At 35.7% G+C, this 25,033-nt stretch overlaps 2 protein-coding genes across 2 annotated transcripts; one reads left to right on the top strand and one right to left on the bottom strand.

Annotated features, from left to right (window-relative positions):
• Positions 1–1,728: 1,728 nt before the first annotated feature.
• e(r) (enhancer of rudimentary) lies at positions 1,729–16,972 on the bottom strand. The gene is made up of 4 exons (XM_069828693.1): positions 16,807–16,972; positions 16,559–16,646; positions 12,852–12,972; positions 1,729–2,397 (listed from the first exon to the last, which is right to left on the bottom strand). Exons 1-4 carry the CDS (start codon positions 16,807–16,809, stop codon positions 2,298–2,300), a joined length of 312 nt encoding a protein of 103 aa, XP_069684794.1. The 5' UTR covers positions 16,810–16,972; the 3' UTR covers positions 1,729–2,297.
• Positions 8,403–9,511, top strand: LOC138702142 (uncharacterized). The gene is made up of 4 exons (XM_069829750.1): positions 8,403–8,601; positions 8,755–8,951; positions 9,057–9,154; positions 9,280–9,511. Exons 1-4 carry the CDS (start codon positions 8,403–8,405, stop codon positions 9,464–9,466), a joined length of 681 nt encoding a protein of 226 aa, XP_069685851.1. The 3' UTR covers positions 9,467–9,511.
• Positions 16,973–25,033: the final 8,061 nt, after the last annotated feature.

The following is a 25,033-nucleotide window of genomic DNA, read 5'->3' on the forward strand; positions in this document are numbered from 1 at the left end:
TTTCCATACAATTGCATTTCTTTCCAAAACTGAATGTGATCATAGCACAGATCACACATGCAACTAATTTCCATATTAACAGACTATACCAAACACATCTGAAAAGTTCGCACGCTGCACTAAACTGACGAATCAAGTTACTGTCCAGTTGAGTGGTTATGTCACATCTCGATTTCTCCCATTCGTTTCTGCTGGTCTCTTTGTAAAGGGATGTTAGGCTCTTTCCTGATTATATTCGTTAATTCGAAATTGGAAGCCTACATAATATTATAGAACTGTTTAAAATAAGTTAAACAAGAGTGCCTCATGAAGTAACTGTCACATGACTTCCTCTGTTTCATCGACCCTGCGACATAACCACTCGGTCAGACAGTAAGTACATGGCTGCATAATATTTTGCGTTTCTCCACTAAGTTTCACACAGTCTCGGGATAGCAATCTCCTGCATCTTCTTGCTTCAGAGATAATAATGGAGAATAAAAAGTTCACCCTCCCAGAGTAAAAGAAAATTACATTGGAACCATGATTTCTCAACGATCAATGCAATAAAATGACATTTCAAGGAAAATGAAACCAGGAAAAAATAGCGTTATTTATATGGGACTATTTCAGGATAAAAAGAAAGCAGATGAAAAAGACGGGAAAATGATAATGGGATCGATGCATGCAAGGTTCCACTGCATATGTTATGTATCATTCTTTTATAATTCAATCAAACTGTGATAAAAAAATTATATCTTTGAAACTGCACATTAAACCGTGAACTAATAAAATAAATATAACTCTTAATGAAATTCACAGAAACATGAAATAAAGAGTAATTATTTTTAAATTTAAAATGTTGCTCTTTTGTGCTGGTCAGTGTGTGTGTGTGTGTGTGAGGGAGAGAGGTAGGGAAGGAGGGAGGGAGAGAGGGAGAGGGAGTGAGAGAGATTGTATTCCATTATATGAAAAAGGAAATAGGAATTTTATTGGGGAATGTAATACAGTAAGAGGAAGAATAGGCTGTTTTGAAATACCACATATAAAACTTCATTCACATCAAGGCTGTTCAAAATCAAAATCAAATGATTCGCCAATTCTATCGTCAAGTCACATAAAAAGAACATTTTCTGATAAACTGAAAAATCAATCTAACTTAAAAATACTATTCCGTTTAATAATAAGACTTTAGAATTATTCACATTCACATTCTACTAAATCAATAAGGAGAATTTATGAAATTAACTAGATAATTCTTAAAAAATCTATAATAATAATAATAATAATAATAATAATAATAATAATAATAGATGCAGGGCTTCAGAACATGTAGTTAAGAAATCTAGAAAAAAAAATGTAACCTGCTACATTGCTATTTTTATTTGTGTTTAATGGGAAGGCACTATTCGTGCAGATAGTTACTTTTTCTTTGTAACTTAAGTTTCCAGTGATACTTTACAAACATTTGTACTTTATTTGTAATAAATAATTTTTCCATGATATAGCTATTCTGCTGTTTAACACATATTACCAAATGAACAAATTCATTTAGAAAACATGAGTAATTAACAATTTATTACGCTTCAGTAAGAATGTATCATAGTGGTAATTTTGGTACATCCTAAATTATGAAGACAATTTGTAACATCATTTCAGTTCAGTCCAGATATTGTTTTCATATGGACGAGAATTTATTTTTAAATGTGGTATCACAAAAGAAGCACAGTAACTGAAAACTCAAGCACAAAAAATGTGGAAGTTGTTTTAATATCACGACTTACTTTCACTGACACCAAACAAAAATATGAACATTGTAAACAATACAAGCTTATTAGTTGAAACTAAGAAAGAATTTTTAAATGAAACTTTTTTTTTTTCAAAATGCAAGACCTAGACACACATTCTAGCATGTCACAGTAAGACAAATATATTCTATGTGAATTATAAACAAAATAAAAATAATAAAACTGAAGTTAAATAATTTCATACTGTAATCTAGAGAGAGAATGGAACATTTCACTTCCATACATTTAAAAGAACTTGTACTTTCTATGCAGATATTTCACAATAATGCCATCAGTGTTCAAAACTGTAACACGGAAAAGTGGATCAATGTTCCAGCTTGAGCACGATGTGTGATGATGTCACTCAAAGTTTCTGCCCTGTGTCCGACACTACGCCAGGGCACACACATTGAAATGGGCGAGATGAGAGGCAGGAATTTTGATGCACTGACAGAATATCAGTACAGCAAAATAGCTGCCAAGAGTCTAGAACATGGAACGGTAAGGGCATATGGATAGCTTCTCTGCCATTCATTGTGAACGAGCTGCCTGGCGTCGCAGCAATACATATATCTTCTCTTTGATCCAGTCCTTGTTGTAAGGTGCATAGGAATTCGTGCTCTTCTGGTACCTACAATATCAAATATAGTAATTAGTAATTACAAATAACATTCCTCAATTAGTGCAAGTAACATTAAGAATCGAATTCCTATTCTAGAACTAGATACTTCCATGCAATTCTCATTCATTCAGCAAATTTCACATCTGAAACTAAACTCCACAAACAATCCTTCAAGGACAACAAAGTCAAATTACCAATTTAATAACTACAGACATTATATATCATTATACAATTATTCTAGCTGTAAATCTCACCTAGCAACAGTACTTGTCATCTGACTGCAGCTTCCATGGCTATAATTTAATTAAAAGTACGGAGATCATGTACACACTGATGGACCACTCAGTGATATAAATGATAAAGCAGAAGCTTCTATTATTATCAACTAAGTGAATAGTTTTCAATGTTACATACCAGCAGCCTCAAAATTTAGTGTCAACATTATAATAACATGAATTCGAAACTAGGTGGTTCCAAGTGGAACTTGTGGTGGGCAAAGACAGTGCTTGGAGGTAGGTTTTTGTGAGGTATTCCCATTTTCTCTACCAGCATTCCATCAATGCTTCACTGATCATAATCACCATCAATCATCAAGCAGTGCAATGTAATTCATTTCTCCTGGTGTACAGAAGGCAATGACTAGGCAGCAGCAAGAACTATAGCCGCATTATTGTTATTTTCGGCATGGCTCCTCTTCTTTGTTTACATGTTTACATCTTAGGCTGGCCATGTTGTTGCACATTCTACACCTTCTTGCCTCTGAATAGGACAATATATTAATTAATTTACTAAATGTGGTAACATTGGAAGTGCATAATGTCATCAACAGCCAATGACAAGATGTGCATGTTTAAATGTAGCTGACCTGCAATGTGATTGGTTGGAGGACATAAGAGCTATGCAACTATAGTGTTGATGTATCACTCAGAGATGGGGAGGTTGGGTGAATGACGCAATGTACTCGCCATTAGATTAAAAAAAATAACTACTGCACTTAATAAAGATGCAGTCCTCACATTCATTACCTCATAGAGAGACAGAGAGACTTTACCTATTACATAATATTATACTAAATTATAAAATACTGCATAATAGCCTATTGCTATTCAACCAACCATACACATCACGTGACTCAATGTACTGAAACGAAGATATTATTCAGTGGATTCCTAGCCATTACAATATAATCAGTAATCAAATAAACAGTACTGCCAAAGATGCCTCAAAATTGCAACGTGCACCAAAGTTAAGAACCGTGAAAATCTTTTAAAACCATGGATTTGCAAGTCAGCCGCTTACCAGTGTGACCTTCTCACAAAAGCTGGAATCTCCTTCTGTGAACTCATGTCATTTCACCAGCACTGCCATCTGAGCTGTCTCGAATTGTGGGCAGATCAGTTGAGAGTCATGCTTCATTCAGGGCAGTGCAGAGTGTCGTGTGTTGTGCAATGGTTAAATATTCACTGCATTATCATAATACATTTTGAAGACATAATTGTGTAATAGACCAAGACAAAAATTTAGACATAAATTTCCTAATAGTCCAAGCCCATCATAAAAAAAAAATATATTAGATTTAGAGAATAAGTTTGACGAAACAGGTTCTGTGAGTGACAGTAAAAGAAAAAAAAACACGTCATCTGCTGACAGAAAAAAACTTAAGATGGGGCATTAGTGCACAGGAACTGACGCATGTAAAGGACAGCAGATGTGGACTGTGCATCAAAGAAAATGAGCGATACTTTCAGTAACTTCTGTGAGAAGGATGAGTACCAAATTAATTAATAAATGTATTTATTTAATATGTAGTATCTATGTTTTAAAATGGTGAAGTGTTGTGGTGCCATGAGTTCATGGAAGGAGATGTCAGTGGTTGTGACGGAGAATGCTGGTAAGCAGTCCACTTGTAAACCAACAGTTTCAAAAGATTCTCACAGTACATTAACAAACAGCAAGATTAATACTGTGACTTTTAATTCAACAATAATGTTACTTTTATTCACAACAATAATGGCTTTCTATAACTGAATTTAAACACTCCCATCAACAATGGGTATTCCACTCCACACAGCAACACAGTATTCGTTATTGCACTCCACAGACGACAATGACAATTCACTTGGATTATTGAGAACAACAATGTACTCCTAATCTCAACTAATGTTCACAAAGCACTATTTACAAAACAAAACTGTCAGTTCTCAGTTCACAGTTCGTTTGCCTTGGTTAGTTCTTCTAGCTCATTCACTCAAGTTCACAGTATATCGAACCCAAGACTTCTAGAGACAGTCCACTGAACTTCGAACTCAAGATTTCCAGATGCGTTGCTTCCACCTGGACGCTGCCACAGTTACTCAAGTTCACTCGCGTGTCGAACCCAAGACTCCTGGACACGTTGCTTCCGCCTGGGCACTGCTGATTCACAAACTGAGCTCGCTGTCCAAACTAAACTGGCTTTGCGTCGAACCCCGGTTTCGAAGGCTGGCTTCCTTGCTCGCTCATGGCTGCTTCACAAAAACTGACTGAACTGGCTCTCTCAAAGGCTGCTCGCTTTTATTTGTTAAACCACACTTCGCGAATCTTCGATCCTCGAAGTTTCTACAAACGTCAGAGCATTGCGCTTCTGTAGACTTCTCCGGCTTTTTCTGCTCAGTCGCAGTTGCTTTCCTTCCCCCTCTCTGCCGCAGCCCAGCATCCCATCGTCTCCTCTCTCCTCTCTATGCCGCACCCAGTGCCCACTGCTTTGTCTCTCCTCTCCTTGCTCCTGCTTTCTCGCACGTCCTCCCTTCTGCTGGACGCGCGCCAGTTCTTTCAACATGGCGTCACAATATTTAGGCCTAGGCCTATCTCCAGAAATGCACTCAACCAGAACAGTATCGAGAAAGTCTTATACAATTCCAAATTTTCTCAACATTACTGTCTAAAAAAAATTACAAAAGCGAAGTTAGCTTTTATTCCAAGAGCAAGAATAGATCACACAATGACAGAATCACATTTTCACAACCTTCAAATCTCTGGAAATCCTACCTATATCCTGTAGAAAAGCTAATTATAACATGTATACAGTAGCGTGCAAATTAATCCGAACACGACATATTTTTACATTTTCTGTCATTGTTGGCCTCACAGCTGCTCATACCGCTTTAATTGACATCTGTAGTACGTGTAATTCCATTGTTGAAGGTCTGTCATTATTTTTTTTATAATATGTGACATTTTGCCTGTCGTTTTGTACTTATAAGCATTTCAGTTGTGTTGAAGACTTAATACTGCAATCCTGTGTACATTCTGTTGTCTTCACAAATGGATAAAACTCCACGAAAACGGTCTAAAATTATAACATTAGCAGAGTATTCTTCTATGACACAGAGGCAAATTGCTGCAGAATGTCACATTGGTTTGGCTGCTGTTAATTCGATCGTAAAACGATACAGGGAGACTGGATCCATCACACCCCAGAAAAAAAGAAACTGTGGCCGGAAAAGGAAGACTTCACCTGCAGATGATCGTTTAATTATCAGGAAAAATAAATTAAATCCTAAACTAACTGCTGTCGACTTAACCCGCAAGTTAATGGCTACCACTGGGGCGAATATTCACGTCACAACAGTGCGGCTTAGGCTTTTGGAAGCTGGACGAAGGGCTCGTAAGCCTATTAAGAAGAAACTGCTAATCCCTGTTATGTGCAAAAAACGCTTAATGTGGGCAAAATTACATAACACTGGACAGTGAATGACTGGAAGAATGTACTTTTTTCCGATGAGTCTCATTTTGAGGTCCACGGCCACCGTGTTTCTTATGTACGGAAAGGATCCGAAAAAGTAACAGCAGCTCATCTCCAACAAGCACCCAAATACCCCCCTAAAGTAATGTTTTGGGGTTGTTTTACACATGAAGGGCCTGGAGCATTAATACCTATCAAGGGAATGATGAATTCTGACAAATATATTCACTTATTGGAAACCAGAATCGTACCCCAGCTGCAAAAATCATTTCCGGATGGCAGAGGTGTGTTCCAACAAGACCTGGCACCATGCCATACGTCTCGAAAAACTACAGAATTCTTCAACAAGAAGAATATTCAGATACTCCCCTGGCCAGGCAACTCACCCGACATCAACCCCATTGAGAACTTGTGGTCAATTGCAAAAGAAGAATGCAAAAAATGGATTGTTCTACAAAGGAGAAGATGATTTCTGCCCTCATTGGTGTATGGTTTCGCAATGAAGAAATGAAGAATATTTGTGGGAAATTGGTGGAATCCATGCCAAATCGTCTCAGAGCTGTTACTAGGAACAAGGGAGGCCACATAGATTACCGAGGTTATGTCTTATATCCTTTTTTTATCCCGTTTGAGTGTTTTTGCATACGTAATTACATTGTTCGGATTAATTTGCACGCTACTATATCGTCTTAAACTGCTCAAATTTTAACCCACTAAGATTAGAACTAATATCCCATCAAGCAGGATTACACTGGCCAACACACATTTTGGTGGCTCCAAAGTTAAATCTGTTCGTGTGTATATTCGACTCGCTGATTCCAAAAATGGCACCAGTTTTCCCCTATCAGCTCCAGTTCTTGAGATACAGCATAAATGCCATATACCTCTATTCACTCTGGTCGGTTGTCAAAATTCAAAATATTTTATGGTACTGTTTTAATTAATCTCTTTGTAGCATGAAAGAAACACATTAAGAATTATAATAGACGTGAAATACACTAAATGTACCTATTTGAAACGAAAAGCACTAGTTTATGATACAAATATTCCAGTCATTCGACACAGAAGAGGCTCATTTTGTAGTAAGACTTCTGAGAGTGGGAAGTCTCCCGCATAATGTTCCAACAGTATTTTGCCATTATGTGTGCATCCCATCTTCCTTGGTATCTACCTTCTATTGTTTTATGTATTGATGAAATCGTTCACCTTGTTCTTCGCTAAGTCACCAAGGTACTCTGGAAAACAATCTAAGTGAATGTGCAGAAAATTGACCTTAATGCTCATTTTACATCCAAAGCTGTTGAAATGAAAGAGCATATCCTCTACTAATTTAGTTTAGTTGCCTGCCTTCTTGTTGCCAAGGAAGTTTTCACAAGAACAAATGACGATCAAGCACAAGATTAGATTTCATTAATTGATTCTATGAAATCTGGATCATTTGTCAGGTGCCTGATCGTGGACCATCGTAAATTTCTGCCTTCAGTTTTTCCGTGGTAAGTCCAGGCAGGCAATTTATGCGCTATGTATTCAAAACACGAACTATTTTTATTCAAAGCCTTTACTTCATTTATATTATATGTAAATGGTGACAGAATGATTCTGCATTGCGCTATCAAAGATGGATTTCTTACAATGTGTTCTCCAACCACCATATCTTCACTTGGAGGCCAATCATTTCTTATTCAATGCACATGTTTGGTCCTACTATCCAAAAGGCATAGAAAGTAAGGATATTCTGTGTAGCCACTTTGTTGACTAAGAAGAAAATGAACCATCTTCAAGTCTGCATAGATGCTCCTGGTAATTTATCTTTTCCAACACTAAAGAGAAGGTGTTGTACTCTTCTTTCATTGTGGTGGAGTGGCAGATTGGAATTGAGGCTTATTTGTTGCCATTGTTTAAAAGAACACATTTCAAACTACATTGTGAACTGTCGATTAAATGGATCCATTCACTTGGGGTATATTCTGATATATCCATTTTCTTCAGAAGGCCTCCAAAGTCGCTGTAGAATACTATGGGCCGATTGCAGAAACGATGACCGATTTTAAGTCTTAGACACTGTTTAACTAAACAACGTCTAAGTTACATACGAATTTCCGTTGCTTAAACAATGGTCAGCCGGTGTTTAGTAAGATACCGTTTTAGTTACGGTTTTAGCTGGGAAGGAGAAGTGTGGAGTATCTTGCATTTAGATTCTTTGCCAATCAGCAATGGCGGAGCCAATGGAAACGTTTCATTAATGCGGGCGCCAAATGGAAATCAGCTGATTCACAACACAACAGGCATAATGGCGAAATGTGTTTCGAACTTTTCTAAGGAAGAAAAGACCGTGTTGTCGGACATAATAAGAAATTATGATGTTGTAGAAAATAAATCCTACAACAGTGAAACTTTGGAGAAGAAGAAGGCGGCATGGAGGAAAATAACAGATGTTTTTAACAGCAGTTTTCCTCAGAACCCACCACGTGATACAAATACGTTAATGGGTAAGTTAAAAGTAATTTTGCTATTTTATTCACAAAAATAACAGTTACATCTTTCAATGTGAAATATTTAAACGTGAGAAATAAACTTTAAATGCGAAAAATTAACTGTTAAGTGAACAGGTGTGTGCTAAATTACGTCCGGTATATTCACAGGCCTATGGCGTCAATTAAAGCTGCAAGCCAAATGCAGCTTGGACAAAAAAAGAAACATCAACACAGGAACAGGAGGTGGACCTCCAGGAAGCCCGATTACAACTATAGAAGAAAACGTAATAGCGGTATTGGGTGATTCCGCCGAACCACTAGAAAACCCCTACGACGATGAGGGAGGATATGCTGAAGAGATACCGGTACGTGAAATGTGTACTATAAACAATCCTATATTCTTGGTGTCTTATAATAGTAAAAAACATATATGGCATGACATGCGTTTTATTTGTTCCCTGTGAAAACAGATTCCTATGGAAGAAACACTGACATTGGATGTTCCCGTGTTTTGTATACCCGAACTGAACGACACCGCAGGCGTGAATCCTTCACCTCAAACTCCACGGTAAGCAACAATCAGCAGTAGTGAATTGTGTTGTGTCTACTGGATGCATAGTACAGTATTTCATAACAGGAAAAATTAGTCGTTTTTTTTTCTCTGTACTTAATCCATGTTTTGTGAATTTCCAGAGTAAAATCCAATAAAAGGAGGAGCCAGGAAGTGGACGAGGCAGATGAAATGATGAGAGAAATTCACGCTAAACAGCTGCGGGTGTTAGAATTACAAGAAAGGAAGGCGCTATTGGAAATTTATTTAGTTGAAAAAGAAATTATAAAGAAAGGGTATGAACTACCTGAATGGCACACACAGAATTAGTCAACCACAAGTTAAAGTGTCTGCTAAATATGTACGAGTATGTTACTATAAATATTCAATAAAGTGCTGTGTTTTTTTTTTTAGTTGTGAGTAGCCATGTAATTCTATCTTGTGAAATGGTTATCGATTATCAGCTGACGCCATCTGTTCCCTGTCATGTCATCATCTGCTGGTGGATCAACTGGTACGTCATCATTTGGTATCTCTCCTTCAAGGTCAAGTTCACCGTGCTGCACAGCCAGGTTATGTAGCACAGCAGTCGCAATGATGATTTTCAGAGTTTTCTGTAGCTTTGTTCGCAAACCAAATGCAAGGCAGGGAAATCTCTTTTTCCATACACCAAAAGTTCTTTCCATTACGTTCCTGGCCAATACATGAGCTCGATTATAACGCCTGTCAGCTGCATTTCTTGGGTTCAGAATCGGCGTAAGTAAATATTTCTTGCATGCATAACCAGAATCCCCTAAAAGATGTCCTCTAATAGCTTCTCTTTCCAAGCGGTCATTGATAGTGGTATTCCGAAATATTCTACTATCATGCGTTGAGCCAGGCCAGCGAGCAACAATGCTCCTGATTTTCATCTTTGCGTCACATATCACCTGCAATCAAATGAAAATGCTTCTATATCATATTGTCATCTAACGTCTATGTACGGAAATTGATATTTTTTGGTAGCAATATTGTCACTAGAATGAGTGGTGAGGCAACAAATTACTTTTTAGGAACACTTGTCGTTACTTACTTGGCAGTTAATGGAATAGAATCCCTTCCGGTTTATGTACACAACAGCTCTCTCACAATTGGGACAGGTTATTCTAATATGAGTGCAGTCAATGGCACCTATTATTCCCGGGAAATTATCTCTAGAAAGAACGAAATAAATAATATAATCACGTTCTTAACGAATATAGGTTAGTAATGAAATGAGTTATAGTAATAAGTTACGGCTTACCTGGAAAGGGAGCGAAATCATTTTAATGAAAGGGAGTTCGTCATCGTCAGGGAAATTGATTACTCTTAACCTCAAACTGTTGATAGCAGTCAGAACACGATCTATTGTCCTGCACACGGTCGATGCACTGACATTCACAGTATCACCATTCACAGTATAAAATGCACCGGTTGCCAAGAACCGTAACGTCAAAAGAAGCTGCAGTGTTATAGGTAATGGACAACCTCTCGTGTCATGCTCAAGTAAATGTCCCATATCGCGCAGCAGGTCCCTTGCAGTTTCCTTTGAGAAGCGAAAGCTTGCTTCAAATTTTGCATCTCCATATGTCTCAAAAGGATCACTACGATCAAGCAAAAGATTGCGACGTAGAGGAGGCCGTCGAAGTAGAAATAAATATCTCCGGAACTGTCTCAACACACCAATATAATTAACGTGCTCCATTGAATTTACACTGATACATTCGTTCCTTGTGTGAGGTTGAGGTTAAACAGTGTTCTAGACGGTGTTTAAACATCGACTGCTAAACATCGGTTTTAGACATCGTCTACTATTAAACATTGTCTTCGCAACGTGGCAGCCATACTTAGGCCTTGTTTAACCTTAAACACTGTCTAAATATTGTTTCTGCAATCGACCCTATGTTTATATCTTCAGTAAAAAATATAGCAACAAACTCTTTCTCTCCTTCAATAAAATATAATTTTCATTCCAGGCTGAAATGTATTCTTTTCCTTTAGTCTGTAGGAGAGCAATTCAGAAAACTCCTTAGAAAGATTCAGTCCCTAGTCAGGTCACTCAACTCGTTCTGGTCAAAGCGTTCTATGTGAAGCTGTTTGAAAATCACTGTCACTGTCGCCTCTTTTTTTTACCTTGTGCTATAGGCCTATCAGAAATATAAGAGCCCTCCTCTGAGAGCTGTGGTAACTCAATGAAGGGTGGAATAGTAAAAGATACGAGTCTGGTACAGATCTCATAGCTAAAGGTACATCAGGATATGATTATTTTAACTGATGCCTGTGATACTAGCAATAAAAAATAGGCCTAAGCCATCAAAATAAATTTTTGGTTCCACGAAAACCATCTAGATGTTATTACAAGTAATTTTGTAACAAAACAGAATTATGATATATATTATTATATAAATTCAACAATATCTAAGAAACTAGAGCTGATGCAGCCTAGCCATGCCATTTTCTGAATCAGCGCATCAAATAACCCCAAGAACAGATCTAAAAACCAAGGCACCACGAAAAAAAATTTTTTTTTTGTTGGCCTGTGTTATCATTCAATCTAACAAAATAATCTGGTCTCTTACTAAAGAAATATGTAGAATCTATATGGTGAACATACTGAAACTGACGCCTTATGTGTAGGCAGTACTAGGTTCCAAGTAGTAAGAGGCATCAATGTGCATCAGTATCAGGGTGGCTGGAGACAAAAATATAAATCGACCCTTTGTACTGCAGTGGTGGCACGTTATTTTTAAATAATTTTTGATCGTGATAAACTAAAATATCCATGTGAAGATTAGCCTATGTGGTGAAATTTTAAAGACCTTATCAGTTTGTCTATTAATAAGGGTGCGACCATTATGTGATGACGACGATTAAGCGATGAAATACAGTATGTGGCCAGCGTTCATAGCTATATAGGGATCCTCCCGTACTGATTGTAAGACAGTATGAAAAAAGGAGGTTAAACAAAAAAAGAAAGAAAGAACAAGAGATGGACCTACCTGAAGATGAAGCATGGCTTAATTTTAACAGGCAACATATCTATGCCATAAAAATACAGCTAGTAAAATCTAAGCACACAGATAAAATAAACTTCATTCATCACGAATATCTAAGGATCTGTCTTCGCTAAAAAGTTGTGGAATTACTGTAGCTGAAAAATGGTGGTTATGATATCACAGGCAATTATTGGAGTGCAACATAGGCCCATGTAAAGCACTGTTTACAGGTAGTGTAAAGTAAGAGTAGCCATTAATCATTGAATGTAAAGTTATATAACAGGTTAACACTGATCAAGTTCTTATGGTCCAGAGTTATGGTAGAATGAGATGGAACTTACTAGCATTTACAAATTTGAGGAATAGATCCATTCTTTATACACTAATGTACATCACACTATCATGACGACAGTTAAGCTGTGATTACAAGATGTGAATGGTTCTCTCAATATAACATTATGCTTTCTTTCTCCATAGCAGTCATTAAAATGTCAATAATCAAGTATTCTTAATGCATCTGTAAATGGCGAAGACAATTCTTCAGAACACATTTTGCTCGTACTTCAGTTTCACTCAGAAAATTACATTTGATCATCTATTTACAACGTACAACCGTCTATTGACAGCACAACTTCCTTAAGAAAAATGAAAGAATCTACATTCTCTAATATTATTAATCATGAAATGACAGGACTACATACACGAGGCAGGAAAGATCAGCAAGTTGATCCACGAAGTCGAATAGCTGACTGATATCATATGTAATAGATGGTGTGTTTGGGTTCTGCCGCTTCAGATGCTCTTCATATATCTTGCAGACACCTGCAAAACAAAATTAGAAGTCCTTCAATCCAGCTTGCAGCTTTTCTATCGCGACACTGAAACTTCCAACTTGCATTTTTCCAATTTCTACAATGCGAGATTCTTGTTAGGTTAGGTTAGATTAGGCTTCTCGTATGCCTTGCTTATATGAATCTGTTACAAGTTACTTTAGGCTTTTGTTATGACTTGAATATGCTAAGTGAAGTGACATGTGAGTTTCGCGTTCATTTTTATGTGTTTTACAGCTTTATTTCACGTGCAAATGATCACTTTTAGGTTAGGAGGCCCACCTACAATGATTACTGGTAATTCTTTTCTATGTTTAGTAATTTTCTAGTAAGATTTTAAGTCAACTGATGTCCTATATGACTTCTGTACATTCCAAACTATTTTTCCTCTGAAAATTGCACTATTTGCCACATTTTTCGTCAAAAAACCTTCAATGTCGCGTGCTATAGAAACCACAGCTTGCTTCTTTCAGAAGTAAAAGTCTAATTAGCTCAGTTTAATGCACTGATGGCACCAATTATGAAAAGTATACCTACATATTGGTTCACAAAAATAGTAAATAATTATGGTCGCTTTGGCCTTGTATTATTTATCCAGAAGAAACTAATAATCGCAGCGGCTATAACTATTTACCGCTTAGGTGAAGTTTACTGGAATGTGTACTTAAATACGCGATTAATTACATAGCCTAAAAATAAAAATACGCTAGGCCTAAACCGGATGGAAGAAGACTAAGATAAAAGAATAACAATAGGTAACAGGTAGCAACCCATATATGCCCGTAACTTTTATTTTTTAAAAAAAGTCTTCATTTTCACAAATGTTGCTTCTTTTAGTCATAGTAAGAAAATGGCAATGCAAAATCTCCACTTACATAATCATTAGTGCTCATTTAACTGTGGGTCGAAAACGACCCTGTGGGCATATTTTTTCATGCATATTACAGTAAAGTCATTATAACGATTATTTACTAAAACTGTTGGACATAATTAATAAAAAAATGACTCCTTTGCTTAATATAACTCAAAAATGTATTATTACGCTTATATTTTGTGTATACAAATACAAAGGTACATATGTACAAAACTACTATGCATATAAACTATCTCTGTTACTCAGAAATTCCAGGTGGGTGCTATGTAACAGGGTGTATTTACTAAGGTTGTTGGACATAATTTAGTTAACCATTTACATTTTTGATATAATACGAATTTTTGTAATATTGTAAGGATTCAATTTTTACAAAAAAAAAAATATATATATATATATATATATATATAAAATAAATTTACATAACTACTACTACCAATGAAAAAAACGTTTTGCACAACTAAAGCATCCTAAACCAAACAAAATATTACCGGTAACCACAAATCAAATAAGTGCTGCTTTCATGAACTTACAAATGAAGGGAATGTAAATGGATGTACAACACAAAAAAAATATGCATGGAACTGTATGAAACACTTATCATACAACGCTACATCACATCTTTTGCATGCTTTTGTGGTTTTACTTTTGCAGTAAACACATCTTTTATATTTCTGGCACACAACACGAGAAACAATGGACTCTAATTCTACAGAATTGGAATGAATAATTGTAGCTAATGATTATTTTTATAAGGTCACATCAATCCCTCCAATAATCTCTGATGCTTCTACAGAGGAGGTCCAAGAAGATAGTTGTATTTCTACCACGTTTTCATTTTCGCAATCTTTGTTGTGAACAATTTCATTGCAATCTACAGACTCCTTATTGACAAAAAGTTCAGCTGGAGTCTCAAGTTGTCGATGGCACAGAGATTGTTACAATATTCGTCAACCGAATCGTCACCAGTTTCATTACAGTCATCTTCAGAAGATTGTAGAACCACTCAATATTTGAAACATTTTCTTGAGAAAATACTGTCTCAAGTTCTTCCAGTATTTCAAAAGTGGTAAGACTCTTTTTGTGAGATTTATCGTAATTATCTCTAAAATAAGGGAAAACAAACATCTTACAAGAAAACATTCTGATGGAGGCAGATAAAAAAGTTAATAAATTTCTTTCACCATATTAATAATCTCAAAAGAAGTGCTTATACAAATTTTGGCCACTCAACCACAATTACGAGGGCCGTAAAAAATAACTTCGTCAGGGGAAGTTAACAGAAAAAAAAAACACGATTTAATTGGAAAATTTTTTTGGAACAGACAAAGCAATTGTAGAGCTATTTTTCAACATATTCTCACCATATCTGTCATATCATGGGATCGACAGAGACTTGCAAGCGGCTATCAAATGCTGGTTCCGATCCCAAGCGGCTGACTTCTATGACACAAAGATAGAAAAACTGACCCCATGGTATGACAGATGTCTCAATTCCAGTTGGGGATATGTTGACAAATAGCGCAACAATTGTTGTATCTGTTTCAATAAATCTTTCCATGCAATTGTACTTTTTTCTGTAAACGGCCCCAGGGAAAATTATTTTCTGGACAGCCTCGTAATTGCGGTAGAGTGGCCAAAATTTGTATAAGCACTTCTTTTGACATTATTACCATGGTGAAAGAAAAAAAATAACAGCCTCGTAATTGCGGTAGAGTGGCCAAAATTTGTATAAGCACTTCTTTTGACATTATTACCATGGTGAAAGAAAAAAATTAACTTTGTTTGCCCTCATCAGAATTTTTGCTTGTTAGCTGTGTTAGCGGGATAGTAGTTTTCCTAAAAAATTACTTCACGTATTTATAAATAGTAAATGTTTCGTAGATTTTCATAGGGAATATGAAAGTAAAGAAAATCGGCTCACAATAATTATCAATAATAATATTATTAGAAAATTTAGCAAAATGTACGAAAGGTTCCCTATGTGCCCATAGGGTCGAAAACGACCCACGCCAAATTTCTTACACTATTACGTCTCTGTTGAATACAATTCATGACTCCATCCCATGTAATCATATTGGTTACTGCTTGCCCTTTGTAATAAAACAATAAGAGAACTGAAATACTTAAGAATAAAGTGTCTACTTACATTTTTTTGTTGACGCGCATTATAACCAAACTGAAGTGTTACACATTTTCAGTTAAAATGCATTGCAGAGAGTTACAACGGAACAATTGCACAAACAAAAGTGTTGCCAATATATTATCGAACACATTAATAATGGTGCCCAACCGAAAATTTAAACAAATAGTAAAGCAACTAATAAAAATATGTGGGTAAGAAACTGATAAAAATATGATGTGGGTCGTTAACGACCCTGTGGGTATATATGGGTTGGGAAGACGGCAATCTTTCTTTGAAAATAAAACTTGCGGGAGCAATAATGACTATGTTAATTCGCTTCCTTAGTTACGGTGAAGATCACTAAAGTGTAACTATAACTCTAAAACTGAAATATTTAGTGTTCTCGTTTGCAAATATTACTTAGAAATAATTTAACCGGTTCGTCCGAATATCACCACTGGAACTATGAACAGATATCCCATATGTATATTTGACGTGAAACATATTGTAACTTTTTTTTTATTACCGCACGAACTTCAAAATTCTAACGAAAAATTATTGGATGGCAACAATAATACTCACCTTCCATGCATTCATTCACAGACTCGTAGTCTGAAAATGTTCGCGTTTCTGGTTTTGAACCAGGCTGAATCAAGAGAATTGTATGGGACTGAAACAAAACAATAACCTTACTTACTTTGCATATACACAAATCACCATACGGTACATTGCAAGATGCACAATATATTGGAAAAACTAAAATTTTGCCGGGCAATAAACAAAAGACAGTACTCTCAATGTTTTATGCTGTAAAAATTTTCTACCGTTACCATGTTTATAGAGTGGAAGTTTTAAAATACAGAATTCAGCCGATGAAAAATTCAGCAAGCACGAAATTAGCAATTAACAACCAATCACAATTTCTCCTTATTCTGTAGAAGTATCTAGTAACTAGTACCTCCTAATACATTTGCTAGATTCGCATTACTGATATTGACTTCTGGGAAAACAAAGAGTATAGACTGCGAAAGCATCTCAACTGCTGCGCTCTAGCGGCCATTTGCTTAAACTTAAAATGTGGTTGCGACTGATACTGTTGCAAAGCCTCCCCACACCAGCGGTGGCGGCGACGAATACATTAATAAGGTAATTAAGTCATAAGTGCAAAACAACCAAAATCCGATATTTAATTGCTGTTTCTTAGAAATTAAAGAATATAGAAAAAAACAAGTTTAGTTGGAAAACAACGAACATGGCGACATGGTTTCAGTGGTGATATCACAGTCTACTATATAGTCACGAAGCTCAATACGTAGGAAATATGCATCCATAGATTGTTGCTAACCACTAGGATCGCCACTATCGCCTCATTACAGAGACAATGCGAAATAGTATCGGCACAGTCTATTGTTCCTAGTACCACAGTCTAATATATATATATATATATATATATATATATATATATATATATATATATATATATAGACTGTGATGACACCAACACGAAAAAAATAGCATACCCTCGAAATCCAGCAAGCAAGTTATAGCCACCAAAGCACATTTATTCCAGCAAGTGAGCACGCAGGGTAGCCATCAGCGGAGAACTGAGAGGATTCAATCCGGCATCGGAATTGGAATCCGGTGTGACTTTAAAGGATAGAGCACAGTATAGAGAACATACAGTAGGGACAATTCTTGTCGGCACCTTTGATGTTGTTGGTACTAAAATCGAGCTCAGCAAGGTCTAGTTCTCAATTAATCCAACTATGTCGCTAGTATCGGCAGAGCCCCATTCCGCATTGTACCAGAATTTCAAGAGAGTGCAGTACAACCTACACGTTCTGGTCAGTATATATTTTTGGCAATTGTGAAAGTTTTAACAAAGATGCCAGTGAAAACAATTCCATTTCTGTGAGTTAACCTAAATAACAATTAATTCATCTCTTATTTCTAGATGGAGGACCGCATACTGGCCCATTCCACATTGTACCAGAATTTCAAGAGAGTGCAGTACAACCTACACGTTCTGGTTAGTATAAATTTTTGGCAATTGTGAAAGTTTTTACAAAGATGCCGGTGAAAACAATTCCATTTCTGTGAGTTAACCTAAATAACAATTAATTCATGTCTTATTTCTAGATGGAGGACCGCATACTGCCCCATTCCGCATTGTACCAGAATTTCAAGAGAGTGCAGTACAACCTACACGTTCTGGTCAGTATATATTTTTGGCAATTGTGAAAGTTTTAACAAAGATGCCAGTGAAAACAATTCCATTTCTGTGAGTTAACCTAAATAACAATTAATTCATCTCTTATTTCTAGATGGAGGACCGCATACTGCCCCATTCCGCATTGTACCAGAATTTCAAGAGAGTGCAGTACAACCTACACGTTCTGGTTAGTATAAATTTTTGGCAATTGTGAAAGTTTTTACAAACTTGTCGGTGAAAACAATTCCATTTCTGTGAGTTAACCTAAATAACAATTAATTCATCTCTTATTTCTAGATGGAGGACCGCATACTGGCCCATTCCACATTGTACCAGAATTTCAAGAGAGTGCAGTACAACCTACACGTTCTGGTTAGTATAAATTTTTGGCAATTGTGAAAGTTTTTACAAAGATGCCGGTGAAAACAATTCCATTTCTGTGAGTTAACCTAAATAACAATTAATTCATCTCTTATTTCTAGATGGAGGACCGCATACTGGCCCATTCCGCATTGTACCAGAATTTCAAGAGAGTGCAGTACAACCTACACGTTCCGGTTAGTATAAATTTTTGGCAATTGTGAAAGGTTTTACAAACTTGTCGGTGAAAACAATTCCATTTCTGTGAGTTAACCTAAATAACAATTCATCTCTTATTTCTAGATGTAGATCTACCTGGACCTTCGAATGTATACAACAAAGGGAGTAGATCTGAAGAATGTTCATTATCAGTGACAAATGTAAACACACAAACACCAACTGTGCTCAGTTCCAATACCCCTAGAAAGCGAAAACTAAAACGTAGCATCTGTACTTTAAAGAGAAAAAATAGGAAAATGGAAAAACAAATTGAAACCAATAACGAGAAATCTGTATTGTCAGATGTTACATGTGAAGACTTTAAAGTGTTATGCGAGAAATTCCTCCCTAAAAAATGTATTGATTTTGTTAAACAGCAGGCCGATCTTCATAACAAGACACCCCATCAAAGAAGATACTCCGAAGAATTTTTGAACACTTGTTTGAAAATATATTTTATGGGTCCTAAAGCTTACAGAGGTATGTCCAAAATATTTACATTGCCAACGAAAAGAACCTTGAACAGGATCACAGAAAGTATAGATTTTAAAGCTGGCTTAAACAATTTCATCTTTGAAGCTCTCAAAGAAAAGATTCTTACATTTTGTGACGCTGATAGAAATTGTTGCCTTTGTTTAGATGAAATGTCCATAAAATCTAATTTGTTTTATTGCATAGGGAAAGATGAGGTGGTGGGATTTGAAGATTTGGGGGAAGGAAAAAGTTTTAGGCCAGCTTTAAATGTTTTGGTGTTCATGCTGAAAGGTATATATTACAACTGGCATCAGCCTCTTGCCTATTTCTTTGTTCATAATACATGTTCAGCCTCAAAACTGAAAGATTTGCTGTACACGGTTATTTCAAAAGTGAATGCTATTGGTTTGAAAGTTAGAATAGTTATTAGTGACATGGGAGCCTCAAACATTAAGCTAGCTAATACCTTATTCAAGGATGAACCAGTATTTCTAGTTCAGAATGAAGAAATAATTTATATGTTTGACACTCCACATCTTATGAAGGCGACAAGAAATAATCTTCTAACCAACACTTTTCACTTCAGAGGGGAGACGACCTCTTGGCAATATATTGTGGAATTTTTTAACAAAGACCAAGCATTGCCAAACAGATTGGCTCCTAAATTAACGGATTCACATATGCATCCCACAAATCCAGAAAAAATGAAAGTGAAATTAGCAGTTCAGGTTTTAAGTTCGACAGTTGTAGCTGCAATGTCAACATACATTGCACTGGAAAAGCTCTCCCCTAAAGCAGCTGCAACGATAGAATTCTTAGATAGATTTGATAAACTTTTTGATATGTTAAATTCGATGTCAGAAAAAAATGTAAAAGAATTTAAAGAGGCATTCAGTGGCAAGGCATATCAAATTGATTTTCTGAAAGATATGTTAATCTTCTTAGAGGAGGTTAAAGTGTTGACCAATCAAAATGTTGACATTACAAAGAAAATAAAATCACTTAAATGTTGGAAACTGACAATCAGAGCACTACTTTTGTTGTGGGAAAAATTGAAATTTGAAGGATTTCGATATATTCTCACAAGAAGTCTGAACCAAGATTGTTTGGAAAACTTTTTTGGAGCAGTGAGGCAACAAGGTGGGAATGCAGCAAACCCAACTGCTGTTCAGTTTAAAAGAACATTTAAGAAGATGTTCAGGATCGAATTTTTTAAGTCAAATAACCAGAACTGCGAACCAGATTTCCATAAAATTCTAAATATCAGCATGGAAACTGTGAAGAAATTTCAAGAGCCCTTTCCTGAAGTACAATGTGTTGAGAAACTTAACATAAAAGACTGTGACTATCACTACCATGATGTAGAAAAAAATTCTGTAAGGTACATATGTGGTTACTTAATGAAAAAATGCTTGAAAGTCCACTGTTGTCAAATATGTGAAGTTTTTGCGAACCACCACACTGACCTAGATGAAACAAGCTATTATAGTCATTTCCGCAGCTATAAAAATGATGTCAACAATTTTGGAAGTCTTTGCATGCCCAGTGACATTTTTTTTTAATACATTTCAAAACTTGAATTAATTTTTAAAGATACTTTTGAACGTATTGTGATTAATGAAAGACCACTTTCGAATTTCATCACCTGTTACGAAGAAGTTACACTTCATCACCCTTGTAATAGTATTCCTCACAAGTATTTAATCCATTTGTATGCAAGGATGAGGCTTTTTTACACACTGAAATTTATAAATTCAAAATTCAGGGAAACTAATTTAAAAGGAGAGAAATCTGCTAGGAAGGAAATTATCTGGAAGCATATATAGCGTGTATTATTATCTAGAATTGCAAACAACTAACTACTGCTACTACTATTACTACAACCACCTACAACGAGTACTACAACCACCACCACCACCACCACTACTATTGTATTATGTTTTTTGATGACAGTAATTGTTAATAAATTGGCACATGTAGTATAGTATAGTGAATGGAAAACTAGAGTACTCGTCTACTGGAATGAACAGATATTTGTTTTCTGACACTATAATAAGCCTCTCGAACAGTGCTATAGCTTTGAATGTCGACAAAAGAAGTAATAAAGGGGAAGATGATTCTTAAAATGTCCAAGATATAAAAATGACAGTGAAATAAAAAGAAACCGTTGTGGAAAGCCACAAGTCGAGATATTTCACTTCGGCTGCGGCCTATTAAATCATGGAAAAGAAGAATCTTGTTGATAGTAGTCGATGAAAATTTCTCTTAGAGGTAGTGTTACAGAAGATTATAAATATGGTGATAAAAAAACAAATCATTCACTGTCACAAAACACCTTAACAGGATTAGCAAGCAAAGCAGTATTATGAGAGAATCAGTACATGTATCAAAACCTAAAAGAGATTTAACTGAAATGTATAATAAAATTATTATTAGTATTTATCTTGTATGTAGAGAAGTTTCCATGGTGTGTTTTCTGGCCTGTATGCAATATTACATTATAATTTTTGAAAGAAGATGCAGTCTTGTGTGTATTTATATTTTCATATGTTAGCGCGATGTATTTTTTTGTGTTCTTGTGTGGTGTTTGTTTCTTGTGGTCATAGTATTAATAGTGGTAATGTTTCGTCTTTTTTTTATGATGTAGTCTGTTATGTTGAAGTGTATCCATTCTCTTATGCTGTGTATTTGATAATGTAAATTTCCTCATTGTTGGGTCATTTGTATGTTGATTAATTTGTATACCATGGACCAAAATGCTGCACGTTTGTGTTCTATTGGATAATTAGATGTGTTGTGGATTCCCTATAAAACTGTCAGCACTTGTTTAATGAAGTATTTCATTTCAATGATGAACATTGAAACTGTCGTATGTATTTTGGTATTAGTACTGTAATTGTGTTTTGGATACATAGTTATGTGTTATAATAGTTGAAGTAAATAATTACTATCATATATCAACCCCTATCAACATCTATGGATTGTAACATATACCTGAAAATTCACTTCCTTCACTCCCATCTTGACTTTTTCCCCGAGAATTATGACGATTTCAGTGATGAGCATGATGAGCGCTTTCATCAAGAAATTTCAACTACGGAGAAAAAGAAAATACCAAGGACAGTGGAGTACCAATATGCTAGCAGACTATTGTTGAACTTTATCTCGTGATTTACTTCATGTCCAGTATAAAAGAAAATGCAGAAAAAGAAAGCTGTAATCTTCTAAACAGTGAATATTTAACCTTATTATTATATAAAGCAGTATTTTGAATAGATATAAATGCTAAAATTTCTCAAAAACCGTAAGCAACAACGGTTTTTGTCATTTTCGTATTCAGGAGGCTCAAATTATATAAAAAAACATGTATCACATGATCAGCGCAGAAAAAAAAAGTTAAAATTTGTTCGCAGTGTTATTAGGCCCACTTTGTACACCCAGGTAGTTAGGCCTACAATTCTGCAATGCTTGGGGAAAGTGGCATTAGTTTCCACAAACATTTTGTAATAATTTATTGACAATTTACGGAACATCTGCTCGCTTGGGAAAAGAGACACAAGTATTTCTCCCATTACAATAATTCATACAGAATAAAATCAAATCGACATAAACCAGTGTAAAGACAGTTTCCCTGGTGTATGTGTTTTGCAACATATGATCCAAGACGAAATGCAATGGATATGAAGATACAGAATAAAACATAAGCACTTAGCTAAAAGTTTATTTCATTTCGTTGATGAACACTGAAATTGTCGTGTGTATTTTGGTATTATTACTGTAAATTGTGTTTTGGACTAAATATTATGTAGTTACATATAATAGTTAAGGTAGATAATTATTAGGCCCACTTTGTATATCTAGGTACGTAGTTTGGCCTACAATCAGGTACTGGTATACAGTGAACATACATTTTTAATTGCTACAAGCTACCCGAATTCTTGTTTATTTATTGAATGTTTCCCTGGTGTATGTATTTTACAACATAGTGTGATCCAAGACAAAATGCAATGGATATTGTGATATAGAATAAAACAGCACGCACTTCGCTAATAGTATATTATTTTATTTCAATCATGAACACTGGAATTTTATATGTAACTTGAAAAGAAAAAGTAAATTTTCATTAGACGTACATTATAAAACAAATATCGCTATATAACGAAGGAGTACAACAGTTATTACATATGAAAGTTTAACCACAATAGTTTAACATGTCTAAAATGTGATCTGAACAGCTGAACGTTAGCTCAGCTGTCAGCTCTGCCGATACTAGCGACATAGTTGGATTAATTGAGAACTAGACCTTGCTGAGCTCGATTTTAGTACCAACAACATCAAAGGTGCCGACAAGAATTGTCCCTACTGTATGTTCTCTATACTGTGGATAGAGCGTCAGCACGTAGAGTTGAAAATATATGTACTTCGGTACATCGCAATAATATGATATACGTATATAATCACTTTGTGATTTGAGACGGCGCTTATTCCATCGGATCGCGGCCACTTAGTCACTAGTAACGAGTGCACCTTTGCACATTAGTATGTTGGACATTGTGCCACGGTCACACATCTGTGACACAGTGCATGAGGGTTGGCCACTAAGGGTATGGCCACACGAGCTACATTTGTAGCAAGTTTTCTGCTACAAATGAAGCTGCCGTAATTGTCGCAAAATGGGTGGCCACAAGGGCGCTACAATTACTGCCAGTTTCTGCGTTAAATGTCGCTACGTGTGGCCACATGACATGCCACACGTAGCGACATTTGTAGCTAGTTCTTTTACGTTTTGCACCACTCAGCCGTAGCATAGTGGAAGCTTTATTCTGAGATGGATTATGAAGCCAAAGTCGCTTTGTGTGTGATGTTAGTGTACATTATTACGGTCACACACAATTGTAATGCACATGAGAAGAAAATTTATAGCAGTGTCATAAAGTTAACTTTTATTCCTGTGTCGATTTTACAGCAGGCAATATTGTTCGTCAGTAACAATCGGAAGTACGGTGTGGGTGAAGGGTTTGCTGAAAGGCTGTATGAAGACCTAATTTCTCGTGGTTCTGTAGAAGGGTCATTGGGATTGTACGACAGGTTAGACATGCTCTTCCCTTTTCAATACATGAAATTCTGAAGCATCTCCAAGTAAAAAGGAATTTTAAACATGACCCAAAACACAACTCAAAGAGGCAATCTGTTGTAACATATTTGAGAGATCTGTCTTGTAAAAGAATTGTGTTTTTTAACAAATGACGCTGTGAAGGGTTGCATGGATTTTATTATTGAAGGAAACCTTTGGTCGAAAATGAAAGAAAAAAATGTGTACTCTCAAAGTACGGTATTTTGAAAAGAGTATAAATAAACACATCTATCATAAAAGTTATCTTTTTCTTGGTTTTGCAGAATGCTTATTGGACGTTGCGGCAATTTAAACTTGACCCTTATATCCCAAAATACAACTCAAAGTGGAAATGTCTTTATAAACAATATTGATTTGTGAGGTCTGTTCTATAAAAGAATTGTACGTTTTTTTACCAAACAAAATTGCTGTGAAGAGTTTGCTAGAACGCTTTTGTATACATTTTATTATTGAAGAATTCTTTAGGTCGAAATTGAAAGAAAAATGTATGTACTTTTTAAAGAAAGATATTTTGAAGAGAGTTAAAAAATAGGGCAACTGAGCTGGACTATACATAAGCGAATCAATATTTATTAGCACCGTATTTTTAGTAACAAAATATGTCATATATAATAATAATAATAATAATAATAATAATAATAATAATAATGATAATAAT

Source organism: Periplaneta americana, chromosome 6, assembly GCF_040183065.1.
Source record: "Periplaneta americana isolate PAMFEO1 chromosome 6, P.americana_PAMFEO1_priV1, whole genome shotgun sequence".
Classification (NCBI taxonomy): Eukaryota; Metazoa; Arthropoda; class Insecta; order Blattodea; family Blattidae; genus Periplaneta; species Periplaneta americana.

Coding starts and splice junctions, on each gene's coding strand:
- LOC138702142 (XM_069829750.1), top strand. CDS start 8,403: ATGGCGAAATGTGTTTCGAACTTTTCTAAGGAAGAAAAGACCGTGTTG. Junction 8,602..8,754: donor TGATACAAATACGTTAATGG/GTAAGTTAAAAG, acceptor GTATATTCACAG/GCCTATGGCGTCAATTAAAG. Junction 8,952..9,056: donor GATATGCTGAAGAGATACCG/GTACGTGAAATG, acceptor CTGTGAAAACAG/ATTCCTATGGAAGAAACACT.